We start from the raw sequence: 22,768 nt of genomic DNA, 5'->3' as shown, positions 1-22,768 counted from the left end.
GTTTTCTCTATGTACAAGTGATACAGCTTTCTAAATTAAAAATGTTTCAGTCCTTTAGAACTGTTTTAAGATCGGCTAAAATCAGCCAAAAATAAATAAACGGTCTATTGGACAGGTAAAAATTATTTAATCTGTTTTTGTAACTCCTGCACTTAGGCATATAGTGTTTTAAGTTCTACGTCCTGACGATTAACGTTGGGTGAGCTAGGATCTGAACTCGAGACTTTTGGGACAGTAGGCGTGCACCCTAACCACGCTATCCCAGAGACAAATATTAAATAAGTAAAGGAAATGAAAAGGAAATATTTTGGTTCTAAATTATTAAAACATTAATTTTATGCTTGAAATGTTGGTGCAAAGTATTGATAAAATTATTTCACGGCCCATCCAAAGGGTAGGATTTTAGGCAAATATTTTTTATGACCTAAGCAAGGTTTAGTAAAGTAAATAAAATTATTGAAAATGTATTTTGTTCATATTTTCCACCTTGTGGACAATAATCTACAAAAATGTACTCTATTCGAACGCACTCGTGGAATAAAACTGTATAGAGGGTGTGTATCTAGGGGGTCGGCCGCCCCAGGCCGAACCTAGGGTGGGCGCCAAAAGGGGTGAATTGTTTTTTTAAAGCTAATTTTATGCTGCAGTTTTTAATTATAAACAGTTTAAGTTAAGAAATGCAATGGCAACAAGCCTTAATATTCTTAGCTTTTTTCTACCTTGATGGTGTAACTGTAAAACATGTACTCTTTAGAAACAGTGACCATAGAAAGCCGCTTTCCAGCTTTACCTAGATGGGGGGGGGAGGGGGAGGCGCGCTTTTTCGCGACCAAAATTGGAAGAATTTACATAAGATTGGTTAATCGATAAACGTTACCACGTATAAAAGAATCCAATTGTATTAAAGAGTATTGTATGATCAAAAGTATTTACAACGGAACGGTGATTAGATAAATCGTTTAAAACTTACAAAATAAACCAACTAGACCTACTAAACGATGTAAAATGGTACAACACGAGGACTGCTAATGCTTTGTTACTTTGTTCAACCTAACTATTAATTTCAAACTGATATTATTATAGAAATTGTTCTAAAGACACGACCAAAAGTAGACCAAATAAACTTACACTCCAAAGCAGTGGTTCTTAACCTTTTTAGAGGTACCGAACCCTACCAGTTTCATAAGTGCCTTCACCTAACCCTTCTTTTTCGGCCTCATTGACAAAATCTGATCGTGAATCATTTGAGTCGGGTGTGTGCCTTGCATTCCGCCGAAGCCCTGAGACTGACTTAACGAACCTCCTATGTTCGATTGAACCCATGTTAAGAATCACTGCTCTAAACTCTTTTGATTTCTTCTTTTTATTCGTTTCGGATTCCCAAGGAGCATAGGCGTAGGCAACACTTTGTCAAATCGCTTGATTTTTATGAAGATAGAACGCTAGTAATCCAGCCTCACCCATCTCTTTTTCAATAGAATTTTAAAAAGTTTTTTTTTTAAGTTTTTATTTAACTCACTGTCATTGTCTCTGTCCTCGAAACGTCCGAGCAAAATTACAGGCACTTCTAACTGACAGAATCGCTTCGTAGTTAGTATGTGGGTCAAGACATAAAGACAACGCAACATGACATTAAATTTCACTTAGTCGGTTACCTAATTAATTTTTTATGAATTAATTAATATTTTGATCAGGCAGTCTTATCCAACTACTCCGCATTATTATACACGCGTCATCACTCATCACGTTCCATATGTGCGCAATGGTTTTTAGTCAGGCAATTCTAATGTAAATAAAACATGTAAAGTACTAAAAATATTTTTATAAAAACATTTTAATAACAAACTTTTATGTAATAATGCACTAAAAAGGAGCAAGCAAATTATACACTACTATTTAAATAACTATAAAGAAAAGGGTAGGTCTCTTCCTAAATTTAAATAGTAGTGTATAATTTACTTTCTCCTTTTTAGTGCAATAGTATATAAAAGCTTGTTATTACATGTTTTTAATAAACAATTTGTCTCCTTCTCTTCCTCTTTCCTTGTGGACTTTACACCACCACTTTTTCCCCTGCTCGTATTTCATTCTCTACTGTCTGTAACCTAGTTCCGAGCCATAGAGTAAAAGAGACTTAACATTTAGCTATAGATCCCGAATGAACTTTTTGACAATGCATTTGAATTCAACATCGGCTTAGACTATTAAAACGCGTTTTATTTTTGCTGATTCTAATCAGAACGTCGTGGGCGGTGCCACTGCCATTAAACAAGTTATTACTGCTTCTTCAACCAGTACAATTATGTATGCATTTATTGTTGACTGCGTAAGAGAGGACATCGCACATCTTTGAGATGTTATATCCATTGGATTCCAGATTGTTTCCTCTAGTGAGGTAATCTCAGTGGGAGATCAGTTTATGTTGAAGGTTCGTCTGACAGATCGTTTTCCAAAAGGATACTGGGTCATCTAGTATAACCTAAATTAATCGATAGATATCGGTAGAATTTCAGATTCCTGAAAAAAATAAACTAATAATATTTATATAGACGACAGAAGTTGTGATATTAAATTTTGTTGACTGTTATAAGAACACTCATAAATCGAAAAAATAATATTTTTCAGATTTGTAACATCATGAGGTCCAGCTTTTATGCACTGGCAATAGCTGTGGTGATTTCTTCACATTCGACTGCAGGTGAAAACAACACCAACAGTCAACTTCAAGCTTTACAAAAACGTCAAAATCCGGTAGCAGGCAAATGGGTAATATTATTCCAATACTTATCTCATTAACAGTTTAAGCGAACCAATATTAATTACCTATGCTAAAAAATCTAATTTATAGGCATTTATAGTACGGTGACATTTATTTTATATAACAGTTTCATTATTCCCTCATTCTGTCTATGTGTCTAAATCGAATGGTTAAAAGAAATCATAAGGAAAATAAAAACAACCACAGGCACATTGAATTACTCTGCATGATACGAATAGGACATTATGAAATCGAGTTAAACGAAACAAAACTTACAAAGTAGTAACTTCCCAAAAGTACACGAAAATAATGGAGTCATTGATTATTGAAAACGACACACAATATTATTGAAGTCATTGATATTAGAGACAACAAATTAAAAGCCTTTTTTTTTTTACTTTCTCGTATATACGAAGTATAGAGAAAGTATTGTAATCGTGCACCTCACTGATACGGAAAAACATAATTTTGCAATTTTGTCCGTATGTCTGTGTGTCTGTGTGTGTGTGTGTGTCTGTGTGTGTCTGTGTGTAAACACGATTACTTGAGTACCGTTACAGCTAGGTTGATGAAATTTCATATATAAGTATTTTATCAAAATCGTAGATCCGTATCAACTTTTGAGCTATTTCCGATAACCGGAAGTGGTACTTTTTCTACTTTGAATTTTTCAAAAGCCTATAACTTGAGTACTATTTCAGATAAATAAATGAAATTTCACATGTAAGTGAAAGATCTAATTCTCTGCCTTCTGTCTATTTTGAGTAATTTCCGTTGAACGGAAGTGGTAGTTTTCACTATTTCCGATTTCTCAAAAAAGCGCATGTGAATTTAAAAAGTATTAATAATATTCCGCACTATTATGCACATTTTATATGGCGTTCACTTAATGCGCAATTCTTTTTTCTACGAGATTTTATTCTATTTTTAAAAGTTTAAGTTTTTAAAATGGATATTAAAAGCATGTCTATATCCCCTGTTGTTTCATATAATAATATTCGAGAAAGTTTAGGGGAGATCACTCCCAGTGTATTTACTTTCTCGTATACAGAGTATAGAGAAAGTATTGTAAACGTTCACATAAATCACAGGAAATTTTGACAGTTTCCACCGCTTTACTACTCAGTACTTCATCATAAACGGAGTACAGGGGACTTTTTCTACTTTGAATTTTTCAAAAGCCTATAACTTGAGTACTTTTTCAGATAAAACAATGAAATTTCACATACAAGTAAAACATGCAATTCTCTGCCTTCTATTAAATTTTGAGTTATTTCCGTTTACCGGAAGTAGTAATTTACGCTTATTCCGATTTCTCAAAAATAGCATGTGAATTTATAAAGTACTAATAATATCCTGCACTATTATGGACATTTTGTTTGGCGTTCACTTGGTGTGCAATTCCTTTTTTCTACGAGACTCTGTTCTATTTTAAAAAGTTTAAGTAGTTAAAAATGGTTTAAAATATTATCTATATCCCGAATTGCCATCCCCCGTAGGGTTATATAAGAATATTCGAGAAAGTTTAGGGTAGATCTCTCCCGATTGATTATTTTCTAATTTTAGAAGTGTATGTAAATATACAAAAAAAAAATATTGGAAAATTAAAATATAGAGTAAGCGACAGTATTATGATTACGGTTAAGGAAGGGGTTATTAGGGTTCTATTACAGGTTAAAATGCCGATTCCGAATAATGTTACGTTTCCAAATAATTTTTGATACCTATTATGGTTCCAATTTCGGTTAAGAGGGAAGGCTCCGGTAAAAGAAAAATAACTTTTTTAATACTCGTTAGAATAGAGTTAATTTTATACAGCTTTATTAAGATACACCCACAAATGTATTTTCACTAAAAAAATGGTGGAAAAATCTTGATAACTATGACAATTTTTTGAAAAATTACCCCCATCGTAGTTTTTCCACCATTCATAAAATATTATATTTTATGCCCAATAAATAATGAATTCATAATCTTCTTCCGTATTTTGGGGTAGGTACTCAGCTAAAAATTTTAAGTGCTTATCTTCAAAATAATTTATTATGAATTTTCAAAATTTGTGTCCGTTCAAAACACTTAACTTTGGGGAATATTGGGGGGACATTAAAACGGTTAAATTTCGTTTCCATTTTAAATCCTTTTTCTGTCTATATACGGGATCTGGTATAAATGCTTGTTTCGGATAAAGTCACTTTAATTCCTGTTCCTGTCTAAATTTCCGGATCCGTTTAAATTTCAGAAGCCGGTTTAAATGCCAGATCCTTACAAAATTTCCAGTTTGATTACTTTCTTTCGGATTATTTTTCATTTTCGTTTAATATTGTATTCAGGATAAAGATTTGTTTCCACATAAGTTACGTTTTGGTTTAAATATGGTTCCTGATAAATGTACTGTTCTTGTTAGCATGTTTACGTATAGATTTAGGTTGAGTTAGTGATATTCGTTTTGGCCTTTGTTAAGCATAAAGAAACACTATAAGCCTAGCGCCAATTGTTTCCCCCTCAAAACGGACTATAAGTCTAGTAAAATATAGCTTAAGCATTAAGATATAAATTAGAACTTTTATTTAGGGGCTACGGTTATTGTTAATGTCTAGGCATTAGTAAAAATGTGAACATTTCGTTTAAATAATAAAGTATAACCAAATGGCTTTACACGTAATTAGTTAAATACCCTAGCTTTTAAGTACTTTGATTGATGTGATGTTCAATAGGTGATCGCAGCGTGCGATTGCCCTGGTGTTCGTAAGCGATGACAGTTATCGCTAAACACGGTTTTCGGCGATATTTCAATGGGCGTTTTGTTCAAAAGGATAAAGAGATCTTTATCTCGAGAATCATTCGCCAAATTAATGTAACATTTTTAGCGCAATTTCCATTCTGGAGAATTGCGTTTATTAACCCGTCATTTCTGGATGTATGAATGAATGGATGGATGGATGGATGTGTGTCCGCAGCTTTAAGTCGTATCTCATCCTCAACGAAGCAATATTGATGACTAGTTTCAAAAGCAATTATGTTAAGCAAGTTACGAGGATGAACAAAGGCCATAAAAATTCCGGGTTTCTTTCATGGATTTCCCGGAAAAGCGAAAAAACCTCGAACAAATGCAGTTTTTGCTCCATATCTCGGCAACCAGACCACTTAGTGACTTGAAACATTTACCAATCGATTCCTGCCATAATTTAAACTAATATTGCCGAAGAAAGTTTTCAAAAATATCCTTTCGTTCGGTCACAAAAAAATTTTTAATATATTTTAAACTGAGCGTCTTGTAGGCCTAGTTTTAATTTAAACTGAGCGTCTTGTAGGTTTTTAGCGCAAAGCGCTGAGGTTCGAAAGGATTTTTTTATTACTTATTTACTTATTAATTCAAACGTTATTTTTGTACCTTTTTAATTTATTTATAATTTATATGAGAGTGATAGGGAGTTACAATTACAAGGTTTTGTTTCGCTAGGCCTAATCATTTTTTCACAATTTTTTCTTCAATAGAATTATATGACTAAAAACCATTGCGCGCCTACTGAACGTGATGGCGCAGCCATGGAACGTGATGACGCATCTATTGAACGTGATGACGCGTACATACGGAATTTGCGCTAAAAATGTCACTAGACTTTTTAATTAACTTGTTTAATATTACGGGGAATGATTCTGTTCTTTTTTTCGTACAAAATAAAGAACAGAACAATTTTCCAAGTTACGAATTTGCTACCGAGAGCATCAATATGCATTAGTATTAGTTTTAACTTTAATACTATAAGACACATTAGTAAACTTGCTAATGCGTATAAAAATTAAAATGGATTGATGCTATATTTTTAATTTTTAAAATGTGACATTTTAAAACTAAACTAAACCCAATACAATAAATGTAACCACTTTATACTGCAGTTTCGATTGCCCTACAGCTATCCGTTATTATTCATACCCGTCCGTGATGATGGTAGTGGTCAACTTGAGTTATCGTACTTCATTTCCGGCTTTATCCCACCCAAGGCAGGAAGGTGAGTAACAAATCGTTATTTAAGCCATCCAAGCTAACGTAATGATACAAAGACTAGCAAAGATTCTTCATATTCACCTATAATATAAAATGAACTAAAAATTCAACATTAACCAATGTTAAAATTATATTGCAGAAAGTATATCAGATACCTTTACTACCAATTTACCAACCGACCAAACTATCAACCTTCACACTTACCAAATTACTAACCTACCAACCTACCGACCTGCCGACCTACCAACCAACCAACCAACTGACCGACCGACCAACCTAACAATTAACCAACCAACCAACCAACCAACTAACTAACTAACCAACCAACCAACCAACGAACCAACCAACCAACCACCAACCAACCCACCAATCTACCAACCAACCAACCAACCAACCTATCAACCAACCTACCAACCAAACTACCAACTAACTAATCAACCAACTTACCAACCTATCGGCCTACCAAGCAATCAAACAACCAACCAACCAACCAACCACGAAAACACATATTCGCATTTTTACGCAGAGACGCATGGGTGTAAGTATAGACATATCCATTCTGGCTTTAGTTGCATGTAAGACATGCACAAAGATAGAAAACAGTTTAATCACTGTTTAAAATCTTGTAGCTTTTTAATTTCTTAAATTGGAATGTGTATTATTCAATACTCAAGCTTTTAAACAATGTTTCTACCCTATTAGACCCCCTTCCAGCCCTCCCCTAGTTACACCACTGCGCCTTGTACAGATCCAAGTCTTTAGGACATCATTGAGCCAACACATCCCAATGTGACAAGGCATAGAAACTTTTCAAACTATATCTCCATATGCCAAGCTTACATAAACATATATATTTAACTTCACCTGCCCAATAGCTCATATATGTATATATTTACTCAGACTGCTTTAAACCGATTAAGTAAATAATACATTTATGCAAACTTGTTAAATAACCTTGGATGAAGCTTTTACGTTGCCTACTCAAAGTTATGTTTGTTACGACTGATACATATTTAAAACAATAATGTAGTAGGCCTTTTTTATCCGATATATAATTTATTCATTAAATTTTTTAAAAATATTATTCATCTTAATTTAAGTTAAACCTGAGAATTTGAATGATTTTACTATCTTGTATCTCGACGTTTTAGTGCTCTATGAGTCGGAAAACTTAGTTTTGCAATATAGTCCGTATGGGCTTGAATATTTAAATACATTTTAATTTAAATTGCCTAAAATTTAAAAAATAGAATACTAATATATAAAAGCCCATGTGCATACTTCTCTCTCTCTCTCTCTCTCTCTCTCTCTCTCTCTCTCTCTCTCTCTCTGTCCGCAGTATTTTTAGGCTATGTGATACAGCCTTTTGTTGATAATAATATGGTGGGTGTTTTAAATGTATAAACTAAATTTTATTTAAAAGAGTTAAATAAAAATAAACGAATATTCGAATGTAGAAACACTATCCAGCTGGAAAAGTTTATTTTTATGATAAAATCGCAAAAAAATACAATGTCACAATGTTCAACTACGGAAAGTACACAAAGCTAATGGCGTCATCTTCCAATTTTAGAATATGTAGAAAGTAACTATTTCATTCAAATTTGATTTAGACCTATAGATCTACTTATCAAGACGTAGGCCTTACGCTATGAATTGTATACAACTTTCTCGGCCAAAAGTAAATCAAATTACTTTAATAAAAACAATATAAATACCATTTAACAGACGGGTTTTGAAAGTAATCATTTAAGTCTCTTATTCAGTGTGTGTGCATTTAATATTATGTTGTGTTGACTAACAATGTATATAATTTGGTTTTTCTATTAAGTATTGGTAGCCTTTGTTTTTTAAATTGTGCCTGATTTTTAGCTATTCAGTTATTTCTTTGCGTTGTCAATAAAATCTCAAGGTGTAGTGTTGCGTTTTGACCAAAACTATTTTATGAATTATTTTTTCTAAATACGTATAACATTAAACATATATAGGCCTATAATTCACGTGTACCGACGGCTAGTAGAAACTAGGCATGCTGCCCAGCTTCGCTTAGGCTTTCGAAAACATTGAGAATTCGAATACTTAATTAATTCACCTGAGGGTCGGTCTACGATCTCAGGAGTTATGAAGAGGTTCCTCCGTGGACATTTTTTTTCGATTTATAGATCATATAAGGCGCCGGTCAGTCGAGGTCAGTTTTGACCCCCTCATCGTAGACTTTTCGGCCAACCGGCCCCCGTGTTCTGTCGTCCCAAGGCAAGATCCTGCCAAATTTGAAGCGCATGCGGCGCCGGGAAGTGCCCTATCTGGCACCCGACAACTTTGCTTTATATATTATAGAGATTAGCAAATTGCATAGATAAACAAAGATTTCAATAAAGTAATTAAGGCCTGAAATACTTTAGTATAGAAATGTATTGTTTGAATAGATTCTAGATCTAGGTAGGGTCTACATCTGTGTAAGTCTAGTTCTTCAGTAGATCTAGATCATCTAGATCTATAATCTCTAGATCTAGATGATATAGAATATCTAGATCTAGAATATCTAGATCTAGAATCCTAATTTTTTTTTAAGTTTAGCCCGAGCAAAATAAAAAAAAATTGATAACCAACTTTGACTTGGTGTGTCTCGAGCCCGTACCTCCTGCGTGGTTTAAAGTACTCTATCATCTCAGCTATTTAGGCACCTTATAAAACACGGAGAATAAAAGACGTATTTTAAAATCTTAACTTACGCGAATATGCCTATTCTTTCAAATTAATTTTTTATCCCAAATTAGCCAGTTCCAAACAAAGATTTTTTATAAAATAATTAAGTCTTGAAATAGTTTAGTCCTAATATAGAAATTTATTTTTGGAATAGATCCTAGAGTAGTTAGAGTCTAAATCTTGATCTTAGCGTCTGGTTATTGCGTAGATTTAGATCTAGTCTAGATCTAGAATCTAGAATCTCTAGATCTAGAATCCAAATAAATAAAATAAATTTTATGAGTTTAGGCCGGAAAAAATGTATTGTATACATTTCATAGTGTACGTAGATCTAAATCAAATTTGAATGAAATAGTTCATTTCTTTTTATTCTAAACACGGTAGATGACGTCATTAGTTAATGTATAAACATTAGTGACGTCACAGTTTTATGCGTTCTTGTTCACAACCATATATAATATATGCTTTTCCGGTTGCATAAATAAAATTGTTTTTCTACATTCGAATACGCCTTTATTTTTTATTTACCTTCTTTAAATAAAACATCTAACATATTATTTTCAACAAAAGTCCGTATAAAGTTCTCCATATATCGCTGTAGATTCTGATGTGATGTCCGGCAAAATATATTGCGGACAGACAGACAGACAGAGAGAGAGAGAGAGAGAGAGAGAGAGAGAGAGAGAGAGAGAGAGAGGTGCGCACGGAGGGGGTTATAAATTAGGATAGTATAAGGTATAAAAAAAAGAATTGCGCATCAAGTGAACAGCAAACAATGTGTGTATAATATTGCGGAATATTAGTACTTTATAAATTCATATGCATTTTTATAGGAATCGGAAATAGTACTACTTCCGGTACAAGGTTATTACTAAAAAATTGACAGAAGGCAGAAAATAAGATATGTCGTTTATGTGTAGATTTTCGTCTATCTATAGGATACAGTACTCAATGTTCCAATAGTTAGGGGGTTGAACCACTTGGTTCACTATCATGCGTGAATATCAGACAACATAGGCGGTATTTGTGCCATTACACAGGTGACAACACAGGTGACAATTTATTGACAAATTATATAGGTTTTCTCTTCTGATATTTATTCTAGTACTGGATTCATAGCTTATGCTTATAATCGTCATCCCAATAGAGGTCTCCCGACTGAATCAAACCGGTCAATAAATACCATTTCATCAAGACGATTCAAGATCAGACTAACTCACACACAATGCACAGCAACCAGTCTCTACACAAAACGTCACTATTACACTGTACGCGTCACACCTTCATTCGTTCAACATACGTGCGCACCAATACTCGCTCGCACCAACCTATACTGCAGCATGCATCACAACACACAAGTTATAGTTTATTGAAGAACCTAAAAGAAGTTACGTTACGGTTACCGGAAATCGCTGAAAATTTGATACAGAACTACAAATTCGATATAATACTTCCATATGAAATTAAAGTTCATCAATCTAGCTGTAACGGCACTCCTGTTATCGTTTTCACAGACACACCGACACTTACACACACGCGGACAGAATTGCAAAACTATGTTTTTCCGATTCATGGCTGTCTAAAACGTCTTAAAAGTTTCGATTTTTTGCACAGTAATTCTTAATACTTTGTATACGAGAAAGTAAAAATCCTTTAAAAAATGTCTATGTATTATTTTAAAACATTTTTCAGGTTCAATGTGGAATTGTGTACAAATTTAAAGTGTTTCCCCAAGAAGGCGTTTCACTTAAGCGTCCGTTTACATAAACAAATAGTTATAAGGACTCATAAGGATGAGGATAAGTGGGCACCGGAGCAAACAATAGGAGCTATGCCTTTCACAAGAGGAACCTATTTTACACTCGAAATAAGATCTGAACAGACACAATACAAGGTAGGAGATATGCCTTTTAGAACCAGAGTTTAGTCTACCGTCTTGCATGTGCTTTCTGGTCGTACTGTCCGGTCGTGTTTTGTGGAGTCCGTATATATTGGCTAACACTGGAATTTTAGAGTATTCCCGAAGGTCGATAAGTTATGTCCTAGCTGTCTAAGTACAGTCAGTCCGCCTCGTAAATCACTCTCAATCTCGTCGCGTGCGAGGTAGATTACCTGTTGATACAAATCACGGCCCGTCTCCCCGTGGTCAAACCCTGGTCAGTTCCAGATACTTTCTATGCGATGGCCGGTGGCGTAGTGAGGTCTGGTGTCAACCGGTGCGGCACTTAATGGTGTCACCCCCAAGAGGCGCAGCGACTCTTCCCGGTGACAAACTTTCAATTTTCGATTTGCACCCCCTTAACCTTTTGATTTGCACCCCCCCCCCCCCCTCAAACTTTTGATTTGACCCCATCTCCTCAAACTATCGATTTGCACGTCGAATTAATAACTTAATCAAATGGAATTTACATTTTTCTCTATATATTTAGCTATTTTTTGCCTTCGTGTCACCCCCCTAAATGATTTTCACCGGTGCTATTTCCACGTCGAATTAATCACTTAATTAAATGGAATTTACCCTTTTCTCTTTGTATTTTGCTATTTTTTTGCCTTGGTGTCAAGCCCTAAATGGTTTTCACCCGGTATGGTCCGCATACGCCCCCCCCCTCTCGCTACGCCACTGGTCTGAACAGCTTTTCCGGTGTAATTTATAGTGCTTGCGATCTTGGCACAGAAGGTAGGGTCACTCTGGCAACGCCCGGGTTGATAAATCGGTACAGGTGATGTTAGTAAAATCCCGCGGGTGGTCGCACTGTCCCCATCCCTAAAACAGCATGGCAAATATTGTCGTAACTTTTCCTAGTTACATACTCCCCTCCAAACTTTCTTTTGTTTCCATGCAAAAGCACAATCCGTAATATCAATTTTTTCTAAAACAATTAACAAGTACATCCTTTTATATCTCATCACATACAATATTTAATGTGGAAGGCTCCTTAAAAAAAACGATTTTAATACTCGTTAGAAAACAGTTATTTCTTTACAGTTTTATTAAGATTCTTCCGAATATGCATTTCCACTAAAAAAATGGTGGAAAAATCTTGGTAACTATGACAACGGCAGCCATCTTGAAAAATTAACCCCTTCGTACGTTTTCTACCATTTGCAAAATACTCTATTTTAAGCCCAATAAACAATCAATTCATAATCTTCTTCCATATTTTGGAGCACTCAGCTAAAAAATGTAAGTGTATATTTTCAAACTAATTTTTTATGAATTTTCAAATTGTGGGTACATTTAAAAACATTTAATTCCCCAAAATTAAAATGCCTTTGTGCTTTTGTTTGCGTTTTTTTTTGCATTTGTTTGTTGTGTTTGAGTTGTGTTTGTATTGTGTTTGTGTTTTGTATGTGTTGTGTTTGTGTTTTCTTTTGTGTTTTCTTTTGTGTTTTCTTTTGTGTTTGTGTTAAGTTTTGCAATGTTAATAAATTCGTACATTTAAAAAGGATTCACCGTGGCGGAGCACGGGTATGCAGCTAGTATATATATATATATATATATATATATATATATATATATATATATATATATATATATATATATATATATATATATATATATATACTAGCCATCGGTACCCGTTTCACGTGAATTATAGGCCTACATATTTGAATTTTAAAATGTAGTACTTGTTTGAGAAAAATAGTTTTTGAAATAGTTATTGGTCAAAATGAAATGTGCTTTACTACACGCTGAATGATATTAGTGACAAAGCAAAGAAATAACTAATTAGCTAAAAATCCGACACATTTAACATAACACAGGCACACACTGATTAAGTGACAAATGATTCCGTTAAAAATCTGGCTATTCAATGGTCATTATGTTCTTTTTAAGTAATTTGTATTAGTTTGACCGATAAATTGTATATCTTGATGAGTAGATCTATAGATCTAGATCGAATTTTAATGAAGTAGTACCTTTCTTTATTGTCTAAAATTGGAAGATTCACATATAAAAAAAAATAAAAAAATAAGTTCGACTTGGTATATTTCGATTTCTATAAAATATGTTTACACCGGTGTCCGATAATGAATCTTCTTTAAAAAAGGGGTGTTAGGTTACTGGTAGTTAACTAAATAAACAATTGGCCGGCTAAAGTCAATGCTAACCCTGCCCCTTACCCCAACCCTGGTCCTATCATACGCCTAACCCTAATTCCTAACCATAAAATTAGTTGAGATTACAATACTACTAACAACCCAACACCCCTTTTTAAAAGAAGATTCCATTATCGGACACCGATATCTATAATCATCCGAGTCTAAATCTAGATCTTAGTGACTTAGCTTCTACGTCTAGTTTTTGCATAAATTTAGATCTAGTCTAGATCCAGAATCTGTAGATCTAGAATTCAAATAGATTAAATAAAATTTACAAGTTTAGGCCGGAAAAATTGTATTGTATACATTTCATAGCGTACGTAGATCTATATCTAAATCAAATTTGAATGAAATAGTTCATTTCTTTTTATTCTAAACTCGGCAGATAACGTCATTAGTTAATGTATCAACATCAGCGACGTCATTGTTTCATGGGTTCTTTTTCACAACTACAAACCCTTTCCCTGTTGTTCTACATTCGAATATGCCTTTATTTTTTTTATTTTTCTTCTTTAAATAAAATGTTGGTTATACATTTAAAACATCTACCATATTATTTTCAATCAAAGTCCGTATCAAGTTCTCCATATATCGCTGCAGATTCTGATGTGATATCCGGCGAAAATATTTTGCGGACAGAGAGAGAGAGAGAGAGAGAGAGAGAGAGAGAGAGAGAGAGAGAAAAGTGCGCACATGGGCTTTTATTTATTAGGATATGTTTCCCTGAAATATGCGCAACGGAAAAGAGAGCAAAACAAAATGCGCAAACAGAAAAAGCGCATACAAAAAAGCGCAAACAGAAGAAAGCGCAAACGGAAAAAGGCGCAACCGCAAAAAAGCGCAAATTAGAGCTAAATCAAATTTGAATGAAATAGTTCATTTCTTTTTATTCTAAACTCGGCAGATAACGTCATTAGTTAATGTATCAACATCAACGACGTCATTGTTTCATGGGTTCTTTTTCACAACTACAAACGCATTCCCTGTTGCATGATTAAAACTGTTTTCTACATTCGAATATGCCTTTATTTTTTTTTCTTCTTTAAATAAAATGTTGGTTATACATTTAAAACATCTACCATATTATTGTCAACCAAAGTCCGTATCAAGTTCTCTATATATCGCTGCAGATTCTGATGTGATATCCGGCGAAAATATTTTGCGGACAGAGAGAGAGAGAGAGAGAGAGAGAGAGAGAAGTGCCCACATGGTCTTTTATATATTAGGATGTTTCCCTGAAAGATGCGCAACGGAAAAGAGAGCAAAAAAAAATGCGCAAACAGAAAAAGCGCACACTAAAATGAGCAAACAGAAGAAAGCGCAAACGGAAAATGGCGCAAACGCAAAAAAGCGCAAATTTAAAAATCCACAAACAGAAAAAAAACGCAAACGGAAATAGCGCTCACAAACATTTCCGCACACAGAAAAAGTATCTGCGACGCTCTCTAATTTCGTAAACTGCATTAGACATCTTTTTTCTTTTAATAAAAATTATTGACATCATTGGCATATGTTACATTTTTTGCGTTGGGCTTGTATGAAAATTCACTTCGAACTAACTCAATTACACGCTATATATTTTAACAAGACAAGGTAAGCGTCACCCAACTGTTGTGATGTGAGGTAAGGACAGGGTCGATATTAACCAACACGAAGTCTGTATATAATTAACTTCTTTTTTCTGTGAAAGTACGAACGAGACCTAGACTGCCTATTAGAGAATGGGCCCCCAAACTTTCCTAACCCCACCATTTATAACATACCTAACTTCTAAATTTCCTGCGCTATATGTCACTTCCCTCCCCATCGTTACTGTTGTACAGAATTGTGTGTACTATTAATTTACAGTCTTTAATCTTATGTAACTAAAATAGACTGTATAGTTTGAACTACATTACGACGTCACCCTAACACAACAAGAACAAGAGTACTTTTCAATTTCTTTCCCTGTCAACAACAAACCTACACTAAAACGTCATATTCTTGCGTACCGCGAAACTATTCAATTCGTCTTTAACTTTTGTACTAATATTCGTTCAAACCAATCCTTCTTGTTTAAACACACATCAACTCGATATATATATATATATATATATATATATATATATATATATATATATATATATATAAATTAAAATATAAATATAAATATAATATAGGTAGGTAGGTAGGTAGGTAGGTAGGTAGGTAGGTAGGTAGGTAGGTAGGTAGGTAGGTAGGTAGGTAGGTAGGTAGGTAGGTAGGTAGGTAGGTAGGTAGGTAGGTAGGTAGGTAGGTAGGTAGGTAGGTAGGTAGGTAGGTAGGTAGGTAGGTAGGTAGGTAGGTAGGTAGGTAGGTAGGTAGGTAGGTAGGTAGGTAGGTAGGTAGGTAGGTAGGTAGGTAGGTAGGTAGGTAGGTAGGTAGGTAGGTAGGTAGGTAGGTAGGTAGGTAGGTAGGTAGGTAGGTAGGTAGGTAGGTAGGTAGGTAGGTAGGTAGGTAGGTAGGTAGGTAGGTAGGTAGGTAGGTAGGTAGGTAGGTAGGTAGGTAGGTAGGTAGGTAGGTAGGTAGGTAGGTAGGTAGGTAGGTAGGTAGGTAGGTAGGTAGGTAGGTAGGTAGGTAGGTAGGTAGGTAGGTAGGTAGGTAGGTAGGTAGGTAGGTAGGTAGGTAGGTAGGTAGGTAGGTAGGTAGGTAGGTAGGTAGGTAGGTAGGTAGGTAGGTAGGTAGGTAGGTAGGTAGGTAGGTAGGTAGGTAGGTAGGTAGGTAGGTAGGTAGGTAGGTAGGTAGGTAGGTAGGTAGGTAGGTAGGTAGGTAGGTAGGTAGGTAGGTAGGTAGGTAGGTAGGTAGGTAGGTAGGTAGGTAGGTAGGTAGGTAGGTAGGTAGGTAGGTAGGTAGGTAGGTAGGTAGGTAGGTAGGTAGGTAGGTAGGTAGGTAGGTAGGTAGGTAGGTAGGTAGGTAGGTAGGTAGGTAGGTAGGTAGGTAGGTAGGTAGGTAGGTAGGTAGGTAGGTAGGTAGGTAGGTAGGTAGGTAGGTAGGTAGGTAGGTAGGTAGGTAGGTAGGTAGGTAGGTAGGTAGGTAGGTAGGTAGGTAGGTAGGTAGGTAGGTAGGTAGGTAGGTAGGTAGGTAGGTAGGTAGGTAGGTAGGTAGGTAGGTAGGTAGGTAGGTAGGTAGGTAGGTAGGTAGGTAGGTAGGTAGGTAGGTAGGTAGGTAGGTAGGTAGGTAGGTAGGTAGGTAGGTAGGTAGGTAGGTAGGTAGGTAGGTAGGTAGGTAGGTAGGTAGGTAGGTAGGTAGGTAGGTAGGTAGGTAGGTAGGTAGGTAGGTAGGTAGGTAGGTAGGTAGGTAGGTAGGTAGGTAGGTAGGTAGGTAGGTAGGTAGGTAGGTAGGTAGGTAGGTAGGTAGGTAGGTAGGTAGGTAGGTAGGTAGGTAGGTAGGTAGGTAGGTAGGTAGGTAGGTAGGTAGGTAGGTAGGTAGGTAGGTAGGTAGGTAGGTAGGTAGGTAGGTAGGTAGGTAGGTAGGTAGGTAGGTAGGTAGGTAGGTAGGTAGGTAGGTAGGTAGCCCTCCCCCTCCGGGTTTTAGACATTTTAAAAATCTTTTTTATATACTTACAATTTTTTAAATAGAACTAAACTACCCGTTATTCTTAAATAACCTTGTCTTTTTGGGGTCATACATAAATGACGTCATGCATGTTATTCTCTTTTAAAAACCAATATTTCGGCTCATATGCTAAGAACACAGAAACATGTGAACTCTACTTAGCCTGTCGCGTGTCCCGCCAAGTCCCGATATGCAACTTTATCATTCACACAACACACACACAAAATTGAAAAAAATAACATTACATGATGTGTCTCGAACCCGTACCAACCGCATGGTAACATTTATACTATCAACTCACCTATCTGGGCACTACCGATTAGCTGCAAAATTATTGGGATTTTTACTTAGAGAGTCGGCATAATTAAATTATCTCCCCAATTAGCCAAAAAAGAAGCTTTACATAAAATAATTAAGGCCTGAAATCAGTGGCGGAACTAGAAAAAAATGGCCCCCCCGCAAAAAATTTTTTTAGGCCCCTATATATATATATATATATATATATATATATGTATGTATATGTATATGTATATGTATATGTATATGTATATGTATATATATATATATATATATATATATATATATATATATATATCGGGTGCAGTGGCGTAGCGAGGTCGGGTGTCACCTGGTGCGGCACTTAATGGTGTCACCCCCCCCAGAGCCATAGAGACCCTTCCCAGGGACAAACTTTCAAATTTTCGATTTGCACCCCCCCCCCCCTCAAGTTTTCGATTTGCACCCCCCTCGAGTTTTTCTCTATATATTTTGCTATTTTTTGCCTTGGTGTCGCCCCCCTAAATGGTGTCACCCGGTGCGGTCCGAACCCCCCGCCCCCCCCCCCCCTCCGAAAATTTCAAGTACCCCCCCCCCCCCCCCCCCGAAGAAAAAAGTCTGGAAGAAACACTGCCAAAGACCCACCCATATTATAACCGAATATAACCCCTCCCCGTTACGGGCTAAACATGAAATTAAACATTAATACATTCAAAGGTGATATAGATCTTTTGGTTGTTTTTAGGCTTAAAAGCTAGATCATTGTATCCTAAATTTGATTAACTTTAATGTATTTAGTGTTAATAACTAATGTTCAATTAATACGTGTACTAATTATAAAACAATTAATAATATAAAGACGAGCCTTACCTTCCTTGTTGTGTGAATTAGACTCGTCAACAAAATACTTCATCAGGTAAATGAACAACTATACTGACTAGTGTCTTTAACAAAATGTGCAGAAGTGGTCAGTTTACAGTTCAGTAGTTCATAGACGGTTCGTTAATCTATGCATTACATCTTATTGTAAGAGTAAGGGTGTGGTGAGGGGTAGAGGTGAGGGGTAGGGGTGAGAGGGGGGTGAGGGGGTGGGGTGAGCGTTGGGAAGGTTCAAGGGAAGGGGACTAGAAAGTGCCGATAAACATCTACATCAATAGTGCCGACTTTTTCCGGTCGTCTAGAAGACCAGAATAGTCGCCGCAACATTTCCCCAGCCCGATTTCAAAGCGTGCCGGCAAAAACTTCAGATGCTTCGCTAAAGGGAGATAACTTAAACTTTCAAAAGTTTATTGATACAGTTGTTAAAGTAAAAATGAACGCAATTATAAATGTACTAGGCATGCTGCCCAGCTTCGCTTAGGCTTTCGAAAACATTGAGAATTTGCATGCTTAATTAATTCGCCCGAGGGTCGGTCTACGACCTCAAGAGTTATGAAGAGGTTTAATCCGTGGACATTTTTTTTCGATTTATAGCTCATATAAGGTACCGGTCAGTCGAGGTCAGTTTTGACCCCCTCATCGTAGACTTTTCGGCCAACCGGCCCCCGTGTTCTGTCGCCCCAAGGCAAGATCCTGCCAAATTTGAAGCGCCTGCGGCGCCGGGAAGTGCCCTATCGGACACCCGACGATCTAGATCTAGATCTAGATTCCTAAAAGAATTTTTTTTTAAGTTTAGCCCGAGCATAATAAAAATAAATACATTAACCAAGTTGACTTGGTGTGTCTCGAACCCGCACCACCTGCGTGGTTTAATGTACACTAACATCTTCGCTATTTAGGCAGATGACGTCAATAGTTAATGTATAAGCAATAGTGACGTCACAGTTTTATGCGTTCTTTTTCACATATATTAATGCTTTTCCGGTTGCATAAATAATACTGTTTCTCTACATTCGAATACGCCTTAAATTTTTATTTTTCTTCTTTAAATAAAATTGTGGTTATACATTTAAAACATCTAACATATTATTTTCAACAAAAGTCCGTAAAAAATTCTCGATATATCGCTGCCGATTCTGACGTGATGTCCGGCGAAAATTTTTTGCGGACAGAGAAAGAGAGAGAGAGAGAGAGAGATGTGCGCACATTGGGCTTTTATAAATTAGGATGACATCGAAATAAATAGTTATATTTTTTGTAGAGTCCAGGCCAGTAGTTTAAACACACAATCATATATATATATATATATATATATATATATATATATATATATATATATATATATATATATATATATATATATATATATATATATATATATATATATATATATATATATATATATATATATATATATATATATATATATATATATATTTAATAATGTAAACAATATAACAATCCTTTTTTGTTCTCCTAATCGACGCCACTAAAAGTAAAAAGGTAGGCTACGGCTTTGAAGTTGTCTATATGTCTGGCGGTCTCTCGAGCTATAGTCTGTGCGTTTTTCTCAAAGACGTTTGCCGACTATAGTGTTTTTTTGTAACTGTAGAAGAAAGATAACTCAACCTCCACCTAATTTAAAAAAAAAATTAATTTAAATTTTTTTTTTTTTTTACATTTTTTTTAAAAAATAATTTAGCCAGGATTTTTGGCCCCCCCCCCGCATTGCGGTGTCTGGCGGCACTGTTGTTCCGCCCCTGCGTCTTTGAAGTTGTCTATATGTCTGGCGGTCTCTCGAGCTATAGTCTGTACATTTTTTTCAAAGACGTTTGCCGACTATCGTGTTTTTTTGTAACTGTAGAAGAAAGATAACTCGACCTCCACCTAATTTAAAAAAAAAAAATTTCAATTTTTTTTTTTTATTTTTTTTTTACATTTAAAAAAAAAATAATTTAGCCAGGATTTTTGGGCCCCCAATCGGTCTGCCCCCCTCCCCCGCATTGCGGTGTCTGGCGGCACTGTAGTTCCGCCCCTGCGTCTTTGAAGTTGTCTATATGTCTGGCGGTCTCTCGAGCTATAGTCTGTACATTTTTTTCAAAGACGTTTGCCGACTATCGTGTTTCTTTGTAACTGTAGAAGAAAGATAACTCGACCTCCACCTATTTTTTTTTTTTTTTTTTTTTTTTAAATTTTTTATTTTAATTTTATAAAAAAATAATTTAGCCGGGATTCACTGTAGTTCCGCCCCTGCCTGAAATATTTTAGTATAGCAACTAATTATTGGCATTCATTCTAGATCTAGACAGAACTAGATCTAGATCTAGAATCTACGGCTGGCTTTAGTCTAGTTTTTCCGTAGATCTAGATCTAGAATCTAGGTTGAGAAATCCCTTGTATTCTCGAATTAGTTGATATGTGAAGCTAAAACGCAAATTTATATCAAATATTTAAGGACAAAAATAGTTTAATAAATATGTGAAGCTAAAACGCAAATTTATATCAAATATTTAAGGACAAAAATAGTTTAATAAAGAAACTCAATTATTTATTGTGTTTTTGTCTAAATAATTAATATAGGTTTGGCCTATCGGTAGATCTAGAATCTCCAGATCTAGACGAGATAAATTTATTGTATAGATCTAGATCTATAGTAATTTAAATAATAGTGTATTATTATTATTTGGTTTTGTGGGGAGTGGTAAATATGGTGCAAGGTGAATAAAAGATTATAGAAGGTTCGGATAGTGTGGTTAGGTGTGTTGTTTTGTTGTGTTGGGTCATGAAATTTGGGTTGTGGCGTTTGGGTTTTTGAAAGGTGTGTTGTCAGCTGAGCTGTTGAAAATGCCGTTTTGGTTGATATCATTCCTTATAATAATTTATTAAAAGGGAAATTATTTTTTTTACCAGAATTAAAAAAGTTGTTGTGCTTTGTTTTATTTCCGTCTTTTCCTTCCTTTTATAAATTATATTGAAATGTTCACATTAAATGAAGTCCGGGTATGCAGCTTGTATTGCCATCTTGCGAGTTCCCATGCAAAAGTTACGCAATAGATATATTATATCTTCTTATGGAGATGTAATAATCGTGTACTAATTATATTCATTTTACAGATATTTGTAAATGGTACTTTTTTCACTACCTATGACTATGCAGTTCCAAAGGAAGATGTGAGATATATAAAAGTGTTTGGTGATGTAAATATCAACAGAGTTGCTGAATCTGTAAGTTGTTTTTTTTTTTTAATCTTAAACAAACACGTCTTAAGTTATTCGGAATTTATCTTAATTTACGACTCTATGTTCAAAAAAAAAAAATTCCAACCCTTCATCGAAATGAAGCCTGGTCTTTTTGAAAATTTTCTTTATAAATTACTTGCTGTCCCTGACTGGTACAAGCCTGGGCGCACTTCTCTCTCTCTCTCTCTCTCTCTCTCTCTCTCTCTCTCTCTCTCTCTCTCTCTCTCTGCCTATCTGTCCCTCAGATATTTTTCGATGCTTTGAGATCAGTATCTTCAGAAATATATGAAGAACATAAAGATATGGACTTTTTAAAGAAAATTATATGTTGGATGTTTTAAATGTAAAAACTAAATTTATTTAACACGTAAAAGCTGTAATCAAATGTCCAAACATATCTAATTATACAACCGGAAAAGTGTTTAAATTTGTGACAAGAATGATAAAAAAGAAACAAAAAAACTATCACTGGCATAGAAAATATCGTCACATAAATAAAATTTTAAAACTATCATTTTGAAACCATGTACACAACACTAATGACGTCATTGATTGTATGAGAAATAAGTGACGTCACACTCTTAGGGGGGAGGGGTGTTCCGTAATTGTGTGACGGTGTGTAACGAGGGGGAGGGGGGGGGGGAATATCGATGTTTTAAGAAAAATTCAACTGCAAATTTGAGGGGGGTTGTAGGCTGAGGTGTGACGTTATTTTAGGATGGGGGGGGGTCTGGCTTTTTGTGACGATGTGTGACGGAGGGGAGGGGGGGAGGTAAAAATCGTCAAAAAAGGGTGACGTCATTTATGGATAACCCCTAAGCCGGGAGGGATCTTCCCTAAACTTTCTCAAATATTCTTATATCGCACTGCGAGGGATATCAACTCGGGATTTAGACAATATTTTAAAACTATTTTTAATTCCTTAAACTTTTTAAAATAGAATAGAATCTCGTAAAAAATATAATCTCGTAGAAAAAAAAGAATTGCGCACTAAGTGAACGCTTAACAAAACATGTATAATAGTGCGGAATATTTTTGGTACTTTATAAATTAACATGCATTTTTTGAGAAATCGGAAATAGCGTCAATTACTACATCTGGTCAACGGAAATTATTCAAAATTTGACAGAAGCCAGAGAATTGTATGTTTTACTTGTATGTGAAATTGCATTTATCTACCTGCAATAGTACTCAAGTTATTGGGTTTTGAAAAATTGAAAGTAGAA

General features: G+C 35.3%; 1 protein-coding gene across 1 annotated transcript in view; it reads left to right on the top strand.

Annotated features, from left to right (window-relative positions):
* The window catches only part of LOC131956717 (uncharacterized), a 54,291-nt gene that overhangs the window by 26,007 nt on the left and 5,516 nt on the right, over positions 1-22,768 (top strand). Inside the window, exons 2-5 of the mRNA XM_059321278.1 lie at positions 2,626-2,766; positions 6,656-6,768; positions 11,163-11,364; positions 21,417-21,527. Coding sequence (XP_059177261.1) covers positions 2,638-2,766; positions 6,656-6,768; positions 11,163-11,364; positions 21,417-21,527 — 555 coding nt within the window. The 5' untranslated portion in view covers positions 2,626-2,637. The remainder of the gene's footprint in view (positions 1-2,625; positions 2,767-6,655; positions 6,769-11,162; positions 11,365-21,416; positions 21,528-22,768) is intronic.

This window comes from Physella acuta, unplaced genomic scaffold (genome assembly GCF_028476545.2).
Source record: "Physella acuta isolate Inbredline_101_S28 unplaced genomic scaffold, ASM2847654v3 ptg001172l, whole genome shotgun sequence".
NCBI lineage: Eukaryota > Metazoa > Mollusca > Gastropoda > Physidae > Physella > Physella acuta.
This window is presented reverse-complemented; position numbering and strand designations above follow the sequence as displayed.